The sequence below is a fragment of the Streptopelia decaocto genome, assembly GCF_964273445.1.
Source record: "Streptopelia decaocto genome assembly, chromosome: 1".
Taxonomy (NCBI): Eukaryota; Metazoa; Chordata; class Aves; order Columbiformes; family Columbidae; genus Streptopelia; species Streptopelia decaocto.
In genome coordinates this window covers 157,654,269-157,670,127 of record NC_138663.1, presented here as the reverse complement: position 1 = coordinate 157,670,127, position 15,859 = coordinate 157,654,269, and the positions used below count along the sequence as shown (strand labels likewise).

Sequence of the window (15,859 nt, the reverse complement as noted above, 5' to 3'; positions counted from 1 at the left end):
AATCATCCTTTGGAGGTGCCTGTCTCCCCTTTGACATGAGGGCGATGAAGGAGACTGTGCTTTTTGGCCACCAGTGACGTACTTAAGTGCCTGAAGATAGGTGGTACAAGTCTGCTGTCGCTGAAATCTGTTTGAAATAGGAGATGAAAGTGTTGAGTTTCTCATGGAAGAGTTTCAAGATCAATGTGCCCCTATGGATCTGTAGCCAGCCCTGGCTGCAGGACGAGGCTTCTTGTCAAGGGCTGTCATCCTGAGGCAGAGAAGGCGAAGGGGTGACCTGGGGACAGGGGTATGTGCCTTGGCTAGCGCGTGACTCGAGTTAGTTGCTAAGGTTGAGTGGCTTTCTGAGGGGAACTTTCCTTCTCAAACATGGGATTTAGTAGCGATAAGTGATTCTGATGACAGTTCAAATAATCTGATTTTCAAGTTGAAAAGTTATTTTGAACTTGTTCATATTTTTGACCTTCAGTAAATCACCTGGCATTTGAACTTCACGCCCTTGCTGTTTCCCCTCTGCAAAGACAACTGTTGTACGGTGTCCCGGTTGGTAATTCACGGAGTGTCCCCTGCCTTCTACTCAAATTTTAGTGGTCCTCAGCATCAGCCTGTATGAATGTCATATTCTCTCTGTTGTCAAAAGCCTCACTGTTGTCTCTTTGCATATGTAAGTCTTTCCATAGCGCTGATGGTGCTGCTGCTGTTCTCCCCCTTTTTTCCAGCTTTGTGGTAATCTCTTTGAGATGGGGGGATCCAAACTTGATTTATCACTCAAGACTTACATGCTCTATGACTGTACATAGTAGCATAATTCTTTTCTGTTTCCCTTTAATATTGCCAAATGGTTTGCTTGCTTTATATTCCATCAACTGCTGACTATTCTGCTGAAGTTTTCGTCAAATTGCCTGTAATGTCCACGAGATCTTTCCTCTGTAGTAGTGTTTTGTTTGGACCTAGTGTTGTGTGTGTACTATTTTTTTTTTCTTCTTCTCCTAATCTGCATTATTTTGCCTATCTTTATGTTAAATGTATGCCATTTTATCATCCAGTGTACTCATTATCATGACATCCTTTTGTGACTCTTCACAATTGGCTTCAGCTATGACTTTGCAAAAAATTAATGTTAACTACAAACTGTCCTTTATTATTTATGGTTGTCTTGCAGAGCAGAGGAGGACGACACTGTTAATAAACTGTATTATGAAAATTACAGCAGATTATTAGAAGTAAAAGAATGATATTTAACCATGTGAGTTTGTTGTGTTTGGGGGCTTTTGTAGAATTTGTTGATCCTGAACTTAGTCTCTGACTTTAGCTATCATGCCATCTGCAAATGAGTAGCACTTTTAGTTACCCTTTTTACTTACATTTATTTTAACATCCGTAAGACTCATGTCATCATGAGGACTAGATGCCAGAAAAATCACCATCTTACAAAGGCGAGATGTTCCATTAGCTTTTATTTTGCGTAATTTTGAGCTTTTAGGATTTGCATTTTATAGCCCTTCCCTACCGTTATCAGAATTGTACTCTTTAATAAAAACTGACAATTCCTTGTAAGCGTACTTGCAGGTGACAAGGCTTTATGAAATGCATTTGATGTTTTCAGGCTTCCAGTGAAATGGGTGAGAGGTAGTTGTGCTGCAGCAGGATTGTGTAGTGGGTCCTTTAACTTGCGTATTCGTGTTATAGGAATCCATATAGGTGGTCCTTTTTTTTTCTTGCAGAGAAATGAATTTAAAACAGACTTAGTAGTAATAGTCTGTGTTGATAAAGGTAACTACCTGTGTCCCAACCCGCTTGGTCTCCAGACACCAGAATGTTAGCAGACTTCACTTAGGGGAAAGGTAAATGTGATCGCTTTCATCTTTGGAGTGCTCCCTGGAAGGTAAAAATGATTGCCCTGAAACAGGACTTCAGAAACAGCAGGGAAGTTTCTACTTTTCTGATTTGAAAGTACTAAACTTTTTTATTTGTCTGCCTTTATAGACTCCAGTGCTGCAGTAATGAATTTTAGATTGCATTGTACCTTGTGCATCAGCAGGATTGTTCTTTAAAATTTTCCTGGCAGACTTTGTTTGCCTGGTGAACATTTGGCATTAATGAAGCCAGAAAAAAAACCTTGGACCTTAAATTTTGGATTTCCATCCGACCTCACAGAACTGTAAGAATTAAATTTAAAAACAGACAAAAACCCAAATAAAAACAAAACACCAAACAAACAAAAAAACATACCAACTCAAACCCTCTTAGTATGTAAATTGTGTGAACTTTGTTCATAAGAAATCCTCCAAGCACAGAACTAGAATACCACTGCATCTTTCTGTCGCTCCCTTTTCTGTCTTTTCAGAATATAATAATGCTCTTTTTGGTAGTGGGCAGGCAGTTCTGTTCGGTTGCTATAAAGTGATACCATGGTTACTATTTCAGATGATGAGACAAATGTGGATAAGGGCATTTCAAGTAGGTTTTCAGGATTTCTAGAGTCTATGCTTTGTAATAAAGTGCATATCTCTGTGAACACCAAATATTGGTAATGTATACTTTGCAGCCTGTAGAGTTGCAGAGGATTACTGGAGGGCATAATTTTGACTGGGAAAGAGTTGGTTAATTTGTTTGTTTGTTTCTGGTCTGTTTTTTGTTGTTGTTGTTTTTTTCTCACTTGCTTTGTCCTGGAAATGTTGTATGAAATGGAAAGAAGTCCTATCAAGCCTCAGGGGCCAGTGTGTGTACATAGGCTGGAGATTAGAAAATATAAAACCTCTTATTTACAAGCTAAGCAAATATTGCTCTAAGATGAGGCCCATTGAGCACAGAAATCTGGTAAGACACTTTGCAAAGTTGTTTTGTGGAACAGAAGCGTGTGCAAGCGTAACAGCAGCAGCCCGTGTTTATAAATGGGCATTTTTTTATCACTGAATGTTGTCGCTGTTATTTATTTGACCAAATCAAAAATATTTTTGTGCTCTTTGGCTTTGAAACGCAGAAAATTTGACACTGTCTTTCAAAAATAGCGCTATCAAGGTGAGATTTATGCAGGATTAAAGGAAGTTTTTGAGTTACGATTTAACACAGAAGTGGTGCAAGGCAATACAAATCATACAGCGCAAAACAAAATGTGGCTTTAAATGCCCACTTGGGACTAAGCTTGAAGTACAACAAATGAATTAAACCTTTGAAAAGGACAAAACTGTCGAGGCTTGTTTTAACCAGTCCAAATTTTCCGCCGCAATGTGAGCAGAAAACTCTCAGCTTCCCTGTTGAAACACCATTTACAAGGTATTCCTGAATAACTCTGTCCTTATCCATGATATTTATGTTATGATAAAATGAGTTAACCCTATGAAAATAAAGTGTCGACGTGGAGTTGTTTCAATACTGCTAAAATACTTCTGGTTTTCCCCCAGTATTTTCACCTTCCAGCCTAAGGAGGCATTGAGATGCTGAAAATCTTCTTCAGGAAGGTTTTCAACAAGACCTAGGGAGAGTAGGAAAGACTTTTTCCTGTTGCTCTCTTTCCATATTAAATAGCTGAATTAAAATAGAGAGGGATTGTCATTTAAATATTAAGAAACTTTCTTACTTAAGGCAGGGACATGCCTGACTCTGGGACCTAGGAGTACTGGACTAACGCTGCCTAACCAGTCAGTATTGCTGCTCGAATCCATTTCCTTTTCAACTTTTTAAGCTAACAGAAACGAAGAGGAAGGGTCTGTACATTAAAGTGGCTGTTACAACACGCTGGGGTTGTTTTATTTTCCTTCCAGAAATGGGAATGTAATTTTACGTCCCCTGTTACTTTTGCATACAACTGAGCTACGCACATGGCAGAAAAACAAGTATGAACTCATCTGATGTCCGTACTGTAGACCAATAAACTTTCCGAGTTTGTGTATCGGCTCTGTCTGTTGTTCTAAGTACTTCGTCTGCTGTTATTATTTAAAAAACAAAGTTTCTTTTCTAAAATAACACTGGGTTAAAAAGTAACTTTCTTCAAGTGGCAAGGGGTGGTGAGCTTTTTGGGCTGAGGGAGACGTGTTACACAAATTAAAACAACAGATCGATATGACCCATTTTTATTGGGTCAGTGCATCTTAATCAGCACTCAAGCAAAAAGGAAGGTCAGGAGCAGTACTGCACATCAAACCCAAAATTCATCATCCTAGAGATCAGAAAAAAATAAAGAAGTTTGCTCTGGTAGGCAGTATCTGCAGACAGTTACTGTACGCTGTTTCCAGTTTTAACTCCATTATTTGCCTCAGGATTAAATAGAAGTTTTCAAGATTTCCAGGAAAACAGAAATTCAGCAGTACTTGCAACTACTCTGAGAAAAGCCCGTCTTGTTTCTCTGCCCCCAGTTCCAAAACAATTTTAGAGGAAAAGCATTCTTTTTCTGAACTCATGATACCTATTGACCACAGAATAATGGTTCACTAAACACAAATTTATTTTATTCCAGGAAGAATAAATTTCCATTATTTATTGTCAAACACAACACAGGTAGCCTCTGAACTTGTAAATTTTGGTTCTTGAGTTGTTGTCTTTTTCTTTTTTCTTTTTTCTTTTTTCTTTTTTCTTTTTTCTTTTTTCTTTTTTCTTTTTTCTTTTTTCTTTTTTCTTTTTTCTTCTTTTTTCTTTTTTCTTTTTTCTTTTTTCTTTTTTCTTTTTTCTTTTTTCTTTTTTCTTTTTTCTTTTTTCTTTTTTCTTTTTTCTTTCTTTTTCTTTTTCTTTTTCTTTTTCTTTTTCCTTTTCCTTTTCCTTTTCCTTTTCCTTTTCCTTTTCCTTTTTCCTTTTCCTTTTTCCTTTTTCCTTTTTCCTTTTTCCTTTTTCCTTTTTCCTTTTTCCTTTTTCCTTTTTCCTTTTTCCTTTTTCCTTTTTCCTTTTTCCTTTTTCCTTTTTCCTTTTTCTTTGTGGACAAATAAATGGCATGAATTTTCAATAGAATGTCTTTTGCTGTCATCTTCACAGTGAGCTTGATTAGATATTTTCTTTATTTGCCTTGGAGGACCAAATATAATCAGGCAGGAAGCAATCTCTCTGTTCAAAATACAAAACAGCAACCTACCTTCAGAAGAGTCCAATAATCTGTTGAATACTACTTATTTATTTTCTCCAGGGCCATGCCAAAAAAAACCCGATCACTGGTTTCTCCTGGACTGGGAAGGGTCTTTGAAAAGTGGCTTTTGGTGGAAGATTTCAGCTTCTGTTATATAAAGCATCTGCTATCTGAATGTTGGCATAAAAACGTTATTAAAAAAAATTGAATTGCCTTTGAAGGTATTTGAATAACAATCTGCTATTCCATAGGTGACTTTAAAGTTAGGTTGCTGTTCCATCTTTTTGACTGCTGTAAGATATGAAGTATTCCGACATAGACAATCTGGCTTTGCAGTATGTCCCAAGAGATATGTAAGATATAAAATACTTGCATGTGTTCTTCTTCATAAGGATTTCTTTAGTTTTGGAAGTAAATAAAACTGTTGTTGTGTGTTACATGCACACTACTAATGACGAGAGAAAGGGGAATTGCACCGTTGTGATAGAATGGGTGCTGATGAAGGCTTGCTTGGGCAACTGGCTGATAAGTAAAGACACTATTGGGGTTTTTGCTTTTCCCTGTTGGAAGCGTTTTCCCATTGTGATGAGTTGCTGCTTCCAAAATGTATTTGAGATGGTTGTGAAACGCTCAGGGTCTGGCAGAATGTGATGGCAGTGCCTCACTTGGGCTCCTTTGGGCATGCTTTTGGGTGTTCCTCCTGCTTCATTGTATTGCTCAGAAAGCATTGCTTCTGGGAACGCTCCTACGGGATGCAGTTTGGGGTGCAGAAGAAGGGATCTTGGTCTTTCTTCCTCTTCTGATGGGTTTTAAAAGTGCTTTTCTCCAAGCTCTGCTTTCATTGGAAGGAAAAGTCACGTCCTCTTTCCTAGTTCAACCCATTTGGGGGTAATAAAAAGATGAAGATTTACTTAAGGGTTTTTTGTAGTCAGTCTTCTTACTTCCCAGCTCCATTTGATGTTTTCACATTTTTGTAAATCTCCAAAGTCCTGGTGTATTCCCTTCCATATCCCTATTCCTTTCCTGAGAGTCCAGGCTTTTGTCAGCAACTGTGACAACCAGTCAGGCTCCCTCTTGGTATCTTCCTTTCCACACACATGATGATGAAAGACACTTATTGACAGAGGAGCGTTCAAGAAAGGCGGTGGGCAAATCCATGGAAGAAAAATCCAGCGAGACCTATTAAATACAAAGACATCAGTCACAGGTTGCTGGGAAAAGATTCACGGGAATTATCACACTCTGCCTGCCCTAGTTATGCACTCTGCTGTAGAAAACTGGTGTTAGCCACAGTTGGAGACTGGATATGGGGTGAAATGGACTTTTTGGGTGACCCGCTAAAGTCATCCTTGTGTGCTTTGGTATCCTGCTCTCAGGTAAAATGCGAATGGAGAAAACAGCAAGGAAATGAAGGTATTTTATCTCAGAACAGTGATGCTGCTTGGGTTTGGTGCAGGCAATCTGTTCAGCAGAACAGGTTTAGCGCTTAAGAGACAGTCAGAGTTAATAGCATTAGTTGGCCCTCTTGCTGCCGTCGCCTCCAGAGCTTTGTTTGGATGCGCCATGCAACTTCGTAGAGCTCGGTAATTTGTAGGAATATATTATTAATAACACTATTGGCTGTCTTAAACATATTTTCTGCTTGCGAGTTCAACATATCTTAATTTACACGGAGTCCTTGGTTTATTCAGACTTGTCCTTGTCTTTCAATGCAGAGGGATGCTGTTTCTCACATAAACAAGTACATGGGTAAGAGTTCTGCCTTCTGGGCTTAGTGTAAAATTGGAGTAGGAAAAATAGAAAATCGACAACAGCCTGAGCTCTTTTAAATTGTGCTCCTGTGTAACAGCATGTTATCGTTCCTTTGGCAGGTGAGAACAGTTATTTGATCATGTGTTCCCTCCATGCCAGTCTATAAAAATTTCACAGTACATAAGCACACTTTTCTATAAATATTTTTACAATCAGGAAAAAAAAAAAAATAAATACAATGCCTGTCTGCAGCCAGGTGTGAGTAGAAGGTCCTAATGCACTAGGGTACCCCTCCCTGCAGAATTTGGTTTGATTAATAGCTATTACGTGGTGCTCTCTGCCAAAAGCAAAACACTTGTGTTCACAAGAGGCCAAGTGATAACGTCATTGCTGCCGGGGATGATTAACTCCGCTTGCAGAGGCACAGAAACAGAACTTGCTTGTGCCACCTTGTCCAGGTGGGAACATAATTTTGTCTATGAAATTCACACACCTAGAGGATGAAACCAGACACTTTTTTTGACTTAGAAAGAAGAAGTGTTTAAGTTACAGACTCTGAGAGAGGAGGTGAAGGTTAAGTGGATTGGGACGAATATCATTATTAAAAAAAAAAAAAAGTTTGCTAGAAGAAAAACTGTTTTCTGCAATTGCATCTTAACTGAAGCATAATGAGCATTAGTTTTATCAGCATGACTTCAGAGCACTTTGATGTTAGAAAATACTCTTGTGTGCTCCAGCCATCTACAGACTTAAAGTTCAGCAGAAATATTTCATGGTCCATTAGCAAAGTAGTACAGTGGATTGCTGAAAAGGTCCCAGGCTGTGTCTGTTGTTTTGCAGCCAATGCCACACGTTCCTCCTCACCTGCTTCCCCGGGGACAAAGGACATTAACGTTATTATATTGTAAAGCCAGCTTCAAAGTGAACTGGCGGGTTTTAATAAGAAGCTCATTGCCGTACTGTAAATAGCATGGGGCATACTAAAAAGCCTGAACCTGGCACATTAGTGATCTTGACAAGGAGAATATGGCTCGTTTAGCAAAATTGATACTTAGAGGTCATGCTCAGTTTAAATAAAACAGACTGGTGTTTTCCAGCCTGTCCCTGGACTGCTGGCTTAACTAAAACAGTTGGAATTGACTATGGGTGAGGCTTTCATCTGAATTACAGTTGACAAGTGTTCATCTCTGGTTGTATAACAGGCAAAGAGAGATGTTGCAATAGTTATCTCCAAGTCAAGCAAATAAACCAAATAATGGTTCTTTTGTAATTCAAGGCACTTTTGACTTCGGCAGAGTTCAGGTTGAATTAATAAAGGAACTGGAATTTGAATTTTAGTGGTTTTGGCTCCTGGCTGCTTGGCCAAACCAGTGGGCTGCTTCTCTGATAGGGCAGTTCTGGTTTGTTCTTCATTTGAGCAATACTGGTTTGCTTGCTGCAAAATGGAAGCTGTTTAACATTCTTAACAAAGTGGAAAAACTCTTGAAATGATTAAATAAATCTTTACAAGTTTCATTTGAAATTTGTGGAAGAAAATGCATTCATTGTGTTCTACTGTAATTTAACATTTTTTTCATAAAACGTTAAGGTGGCAGAAAGATTTTCCATCTGTATTTTCCATCAAAGACTGGATGATGTTTCATGGAAGTCTGTCTTGTTTTCTCTTGTTTCTTGAATATAAGGATGTTATTTTTTGTGACTTCATAGCAGTTCAGAAAAGAGCCAGAAGCCTGATGCTGGTTTTAATGCTGTAATTTTACTGAACTATGCAAAGACATTATTACACTCCACCATATGTTGTCTAGTCTTACTAGATATCTAGTATTAGGTTGCATATAAAAAATATGAATGTTAGAAATTGATTGAGGAGAAGAATATGAAGCTGGCATAGTACTCACTGATGAATGATACCTCTGTGCTTTCGCATCACTTTGTGGTCCTGTTTCCTAATCTGGTGGGCTGATGGAGTGAAAAAAGCCTATCCACCAAAGGAAAATCTCTTTAAGAATGTAATTTATTCAAATATGATTAAAAAGTGTACCGACTGTCATATTATTTTTCTGTAAAATTCCTTTCTTTTTCTTTTTTTTCTTTTAATTCTCGTTAGCATCTTTTGAAATAAGATCCTCTCCATTGGTGAGCAGGAGGTTTTGCACGGTAAGGCTTAAATTAGTGTGTGATGACTGGGAGTCAGCCTTGCTTTCCAGGGACAGGGAGCATGTCCCATGGGACACGGCCTCGTAATTGCAGACGCTTGCAACGAGGAGCTGGACCTGCCGCAGGTGGGTTGCACGGCTGCTGTGTTGGCTTTGTTCTGCACCTGGAGAGGCAGATCATCACGGATCCAGCTTTAGCCTAGGATTAAGCTGCAGCCTTGCTTTTCCTCAGCAGGAAGCCTGAGAGAGGGCAAGAGAAAACAGTGCGAGGGAGTCAAGGAAATGACAGGGAGCTGGAATTGAAAGCAATGCTGGAGTGTGCTCGTGGGGTCATGGCGGTCCTTTGGTGCGGAGCTTCTCTTCGGTTTGGAGGCCTTGAATGCTATTTAAAGCGCAAACAATGCGTGGAACAAAGAAGGACATAAAAAAATAGAACAGTGAGATTTAGTTGAAAAGCTGAAGCAAAGTCCCACCATCTCTTGGGATAAAGCACCTGCAGCATCTCCTAAATGTGTGGCTGTGTCCTGAGTGCTTTGAAAGTGGAGTCCACCGTGCAGCTGCAAACAAGAGGTATGGCTTAGTGGGATCTGGATGCCTTTTCCTGGCCTTAAGGGTGGGGGCTCAGTAGTTGTCAGTCTTCCAATATCTGTATTTCCATTGTGAGTGCTCGAGATGCTTAACTTGATCTGGTTATAGAAGGATCCCCATATATTAGACTTAAACAGGGAGTCTTTTTACTAGGTTTTGGCAATAAACATAGTGAACTGCAAAGCGAGTTTCCTTTGCAAATGTGGTCAGCTGCTGAAGGACTGGCAGCTTTTTGAAGGAACACAAGGTTTGTCAGGAGCCTGAAGATGTTATCTGTAGATTGGGACACATTGGTTAATCCTTGTCTTTGAATGTCATCGAATGTCCTGGGACATCCAGGAATGGTTGTATTTTGTCCCACATTACTTATCCCAGGTAAAATTACTCACTTGAAACTAGTAAGTCCAGGCTGAAGGGAGTGGCTGAACCAAGGGTATTATTTCTTATAAATTAGTTTGTTGTTGGACAAATAGGAATGTCCTGAGAATCTGAGTTAAGGCAACACATGATTAAGATGTTGCTGGTTCGTGAACTTGTACTGTGGAGCATGAAGCCAGTGATGCTTATGGTTAACTGTGTCTAAGGGTAGAGAGCCTGTTTTCTCTGCTTACAACTTCCAGCCAGAGCTTAAAATTTCAACCTGAAATTCTATGTGTCTGGTGTGTTCTGCAGGGTCATTATTTTGTTTCTTTGTTGAAATATTCTTGAAGCGAATTTAAGACTATGGATATGGTTTTCTAGAAGTAAGCAACATGAATTTTTGTTTACGTGTAAACGTATAAAAGTTGTAGCAGCAACCTGTTTTGGGTCAAGGGCTTAAAATTGGTCACGACCATTTCCCTAGGATTAGAGATGCGACTTTGGTCCTCTTGAAAATGTTCCCACGTTTGGCTCAGCTAGCAGTCTCTCTCTGAAGAGTTGTAATATACACATGCTGGGTTTGAAAACTAGGTTCTCAAGACATTCTCTTGGCATTAGAGTGTCCAGCAGGCCAGTTTTGGTGACTGCAGGCAGGTCCTGAAGGTGAGTTTTCTCCCACTTGATTTCAGGTGTTTAACTAAATTTGGGCAGCAATCTATTTTGACAGTCAAAAGGTTTCTGCCCTGCTAGTGACCTAAAGGAGGAACATCCTGGTTCCACAGTATAGTGAGTCTTTGGATCTTTATTTTATTTTTTTTTTTTAATTCCTTATTTTTTAAAACAGACCATTGCAAATGGTCAGACTTGTAAAGCTATGTATATTTAGCACATCTCTTCTAGCTCGCTGGGAAAGATGAGTTTGTATACTTTAAACTGCAGTCCCTCTTAGGTACAACTGAGGGTTTTCTGACTTTTCTTGAGTTTCTGGTATATATAGATAGAAGAAATATATGGATTGCATTGATAAACTTTGACAGTAGGAGAAATTAATTCAGCCCCAGTCTTGACATGTCTTAGTGAAGATTCTAATGTGAGGAGTAATATGGAGGGCTTAATTCTCTAAGAGTAAAATGAAGAACTTTTGCCTTTTGAGTTAACTTAATGGTTCCATTAAAACTCTGTGTTGGGACCATGTAGAGGATTCTGCTTCTTTACTAGAGTCATCACCTTCAGAGCTGACTTCCTGAAGATGAAGCCTTTGCTCGTTATAACATGTTACCTACTGAAGCATGAATACAACATGTCCAGGAAGCCTCAGGTTCCCCATTAGGCAGATACTACTAATCCATTGCCACATAATATATCTGATAAGTAAAAGTACTGTACCAGGGCAGCGTATATTTTGCATATAGCAAGAGCTCCTACTTTCCAGCTGAGAGATCAGCTGATTTGTAACAGGGCAGGGCTTTGTGCTCACTCACAACTCCTAAAGATGCTGGCTGCCTACTGTTCCTCAGGATGAGAACCTGTTCTGGGGGCTCCTAGTGCCTGTGGGCTTTGCCTTGTTTAATAATTAAAAGGATTTATTTTTTTTTTAACCTGGGGTGTTTTTTTTGTTTGTTTGTTTGGTTGGTTTTTTTCACTTGGAAAAGGAGAAATTATTTTGTGATTTAGAACAGAATGAAGATCTGGAGCCTAACATAGGGTCTTTCCTGCTCTCTCAGGAGAACATGAGATTGGCAAAAGCCACCTACTCCTCCATGCCTTGCTAGCTTTCTGCAAAAGTGAAGTGATGCTTATCTGAATAGCAGGACCTGAAGCTAAATAGTTTTTACAAATACTTGTCCATGAATTTATGCCACTTAGGATATGAAAAACTGTATTTATAGATGTGTATTCTGGATCAATTCCATTGATCCAAGTGTATGAGAGCCTGAAAATAAATAGCAGTAGTTGTAAAAAACAACGAAACAAAATTAGTCCTTTTATACTTATTATATTGAGTGTTATCTTTGGCTTCTCCTTGTATTGCTTCCCTCTCGTGTTCAGGCTTTCCTGGTGGCATCTCTTCTTTCACCTTCCTAGTGAAGGACGTGGCCATGGACACACAGACCATGTAAGTGCTACAGATGGGGCACTCCAAATTCTTCTGTCCCCATCACGTTTGCACCTGCCTTCTACTGAGGGCCTGGCCTCCTTCAGAAAGGTCTTGTCTCTCGCCCTCTCCTAAGCCTGCACCAGGAAAAACTGCTGAAGCACTCAAGACCTCTTGAGAAATCAGATAATAATGTTATTTTTGACAACACATGGATTTCTGAGACAAACTGTTCATGCTTCCCTTTCATTAGAAGATGTTCCTGTAGTAAGAAGATAGGAAATAGGATGATGCTGTACTTCACTCCTCCTCTATCCCTCAAACGCTTTTTTGGTATTAATTCTTTCTGCAATCTCACTAATCTCGTGTGTGATTCTGTTGTGCACGTTTTTTTAAAACCATGGCTACTGCCATTTACATAACGTGTACTGTTTGCTTTGCCGCCATGTGCAGTGTCTGGTTTTCTTCAGTCCTAACGCCTGCTACTTGAGAAACGACTTTTAGTTGTTTTTAGTAGTATGCAGCCCAGCAGAGTATTACTACTTGTGACTTTCAGCAGTGTGCAGTGTAACATTTACCCTTTTTCCCAAATTTTCCATCTGTCTCCTATATGTATTACTGAAAACCGTTACTGACATTTCTGAAGTGGAATGTGTGGCTCTCTGGGGAATATTTCCTCTTTTACATTTAGCCAGCTAAATCATCAGCCCAACAAGCTATCAGCTCAACAAGCTCTTGTAGAAAGGCTCTCCTTGTCTTTCCCCCTCTCTTTCCTTTTCATCGGTTAGGAGTATTTCCTCACCTCTTTGTATGTTTTCAGCTTAACCTCGCTCTTCATTGATGCTGTGGGACAACATTGATAGAATATTTGATTTGATGAATATTTAATTCATGTGCTCTGCGATACTACAGTTGTGTAGAATTATTTAAAAATGTACTAATTATCTCGGAACTTATTATTCTTTATGACCATGGAAAAGCTAGCTAAGTATCATCCAGACCCATCTTACTGCATGTTGGCCTTAAAACTGAGTTTTTGAGCAATTAGCATTGCATTACCTTTATTCACACTATTAATAGCTGTAGCAAATTTTGGTGTAGGTATCAGTCACGTAGTAAAACTCTTTCTGGTAGCATTACTAAGTAATAGAAAAGCCTTTTGATGTGAAGACTTGGAAGTCAGAATTGGGATCTGTTCCTGAAACTGTGTGTGAGTAATTCTTACTCACATTACTAACAATGCTGACTTCAATTAAGTCAGATGAATCCAAGCACAAAATGGTAATTATTCTGGCATGGGAAAGCTGACAGTGTTTTTAGAGCTATTTTTATTGACGCGTTTTATAAACCTTACTTATTCCATTCCTTCCCCCTTGCTTTATTCTTGCATAAAGATAATCCATCAACTGTTTCTGGCTGGTATCTGCAAAGTGAGAGTTGTGTTCCTTTGAAGCTGAATATAAGGAAACATCATGCTCATGGTTTTACCATCTGCATATAAAGTCAATAAAGTCATTTCTTAAAAAATATTTATAATATCTAACCCTTTGATATTCAGATCCGTTTATCTAGAAAATAGCCTAGGTATTTTATAGGCCTCATGTAGCTTAAGTTCCATATTTAAGTCTTAGATTTTGATGCTAGACCATTTGTAAAAATACATGAAAGCTAATTTAATCAAAGGAAAATTTAGATAAGGACTGCTTCATATTAGAAAGAACTCATTAGAGGATGATGTCTTAGCGATGAACCCTTTCATGAAGCCTTTATGAAACAGGCTTTAGCTTAACCGGAAAACTAACTCTATTTTCTGGATATGGAAGAGGTTTTCTCCTTGTAGATTTAGAGTGACAATTCCACACCCTTGAGAGGGAGACACAAAAAATCTGCGCAGAATACAACCATCCTCATGTCTAAGGAGGAACAAATAACAAGTAAGAACTTATAATGCAGTAGCATAATCAAAAATACCCAATGATAAATTGGGTGGAAATGGGTTTTTGTATATTGTTTTGGAGACTAAGCACATTAGATTGAATTGTTTCACAACCAGCACGCCTAACTAATTATTGTGTCTGCCACATTCGTCTATTTAAATCATTCCCAACTTCTGGACTGCAGCCTAGAATATTACTGCAATACGTGTTTCAACTGGTTACTTCATGAAGGAGGCTGATTTTGTTTGGAAAAAGAGAAATCCAAGCAAGCATTGGCAATATGTTTATAATATCTGATAAAGAGGGATGATCGGTTTCGTAATGTTGGTTTGAATGAGTTGCATGTGAACTGATACTGTATTTGTTTTGTCAGGTCAGTGACTTAAGAAGTGCCTTTGTCAAGTCACTTGTATGAGCGAGGACTGCTACGCCCGTGTTCTCAAAATCCCGTCTTTGCCAGCCAGGCTTTGCCTTCACCTCACACCTGGCGGAAGATACCTCAGCCATCTCCATTTGCCAATTAGTTGATGGGAAACTGAAAGCAGGAAAAGAGGAAGAGGAACTATTCTTATTCTTGGGACATGAACAAATGACTGCATTGCTTTTTGTGTGTAATCAATACCAGCAAGTGACTGTCAGAGAATTAACATTCTATCAAAGAGTGCCATTGCACTGAAGGATCTTGGCGTAAAACTGCTGCACTCGTGATACAATCACCAGGCCCACGTGTTTTACAGACAGAAATGCGACTGAGCATGGTTTTTCCCAGCCAAAAGTCTACCAGCGGGACTTAATGATTGATGAGTGACTGCTTGCTGGTGAACTTTCTCTGTTTATTCTGCTTTGTGTGCATTGGACATTGTTAATCATACCCCACTTTTTTTTTTTTCTTAACTTTTTTCAATTGGAATTGATTTTTTTTTTTTTATTCTCTCATTTGTCATTATTTTTGGGAATTTCTTTGTCGTAACTCACTTGACAGCAAGTTCAAAATCAGCTTTTCATCATGGCTTTGAATGTTGCTCCTGTAAGAGATACAAAATGGCTAACATTAGAAGTGTGCAGGCAATTTCAGAGGGGAACTTGCTCGCGCTCTGATGAAGAATGCAAATTTGCACACCCCCCTAAAAGTTGCCAGGTTGAAAATGGAAGAGTTATTGCCTGCTTTGATTCCTTAAAGGTAAGGAAAAAAGAATTGCACGTATAGTAAAAATGCTAGTACATTGTACTGAAAGTAAAATGTGAAATGATGACTTACAACTAAACCAGGTAAATCAGAAAGTTATTTCTTCTTGGTAAGATGTGTCTATTAATACAAATTATATTTGTCATAACTTTTATTTAATGAAGCTTTGAAAAGTTTCCTTTCCAGGGATTTCCTTTTCCAGAGTCTATATGTTGTTTACAAAAATTGCATATCATTGCTTACAGCTGGGGAGACAATTGTGTTCTCCCGAGTACATGTTATGAATTATCATTGTTCCATGGCAAATGAAAATACATGGTGCGACAGTACTAGACCATTACCAGAGTCCTAATGAAAAAAATCATATGGAAAGTATGCAGATTCTTTAGTTTCAATCAACAGAAGTGAGAAAAACCTGTACATTACTTCAATTTTGACACAATGGGTTGTTTCGCCTTGGTATTGGGGCTCTCAGATAAATTAATATCATTGATTATTACGTGTATGGGTAGTGCAGACAGTAGCATAAATTTAGAACAGAGTGAAAGGATTCTCTCCTTTGGAGACTATTTAGCAATTATGTTGTTAGGCCGTCAGCTTCTTCTGACTTGCTAATGACATCAGGCATGCTTTAGAAAACTACTTTAAAAGTTCTGTGAAGATACTTCGTGTACTGCATAAAAGAAGATTAATGACCCTGTGGGATTTGGGGAGTACACAGTGTTTTCTGTG

The 15,859-nt window shown here is 38.8% G+C and overlaps 1 protein-coding gene across 8 annotated transcripts in view; it reads left to right on the top strand.

The window, feature by feature from the left end:
- The window catches only part of MBNL2 (muscleblind like splicing regulator 2), a 112,440-nt gene that overhangs the window by 23,367 nt on the left and 73,214 nt on the right, over nt 1-15,859 (top strand). For all 8 annotated transcript variants that reach the window (XM_082050001.1, XM_082050002.1, XM_082049995.1 and 5 more), the window contains one exon: nt 14,315-15,121. In XM_082050001.1, coding sequence (XP_081906127.1) covers nt 14,948-15,121 — 174 coding nt within the window. In that variant the 5' untranslated portion in view covers nt 14,315-14,947. The remainder of the gene's footprint in view (nt 1-14,314; nt 15,122-15,859) is intronic.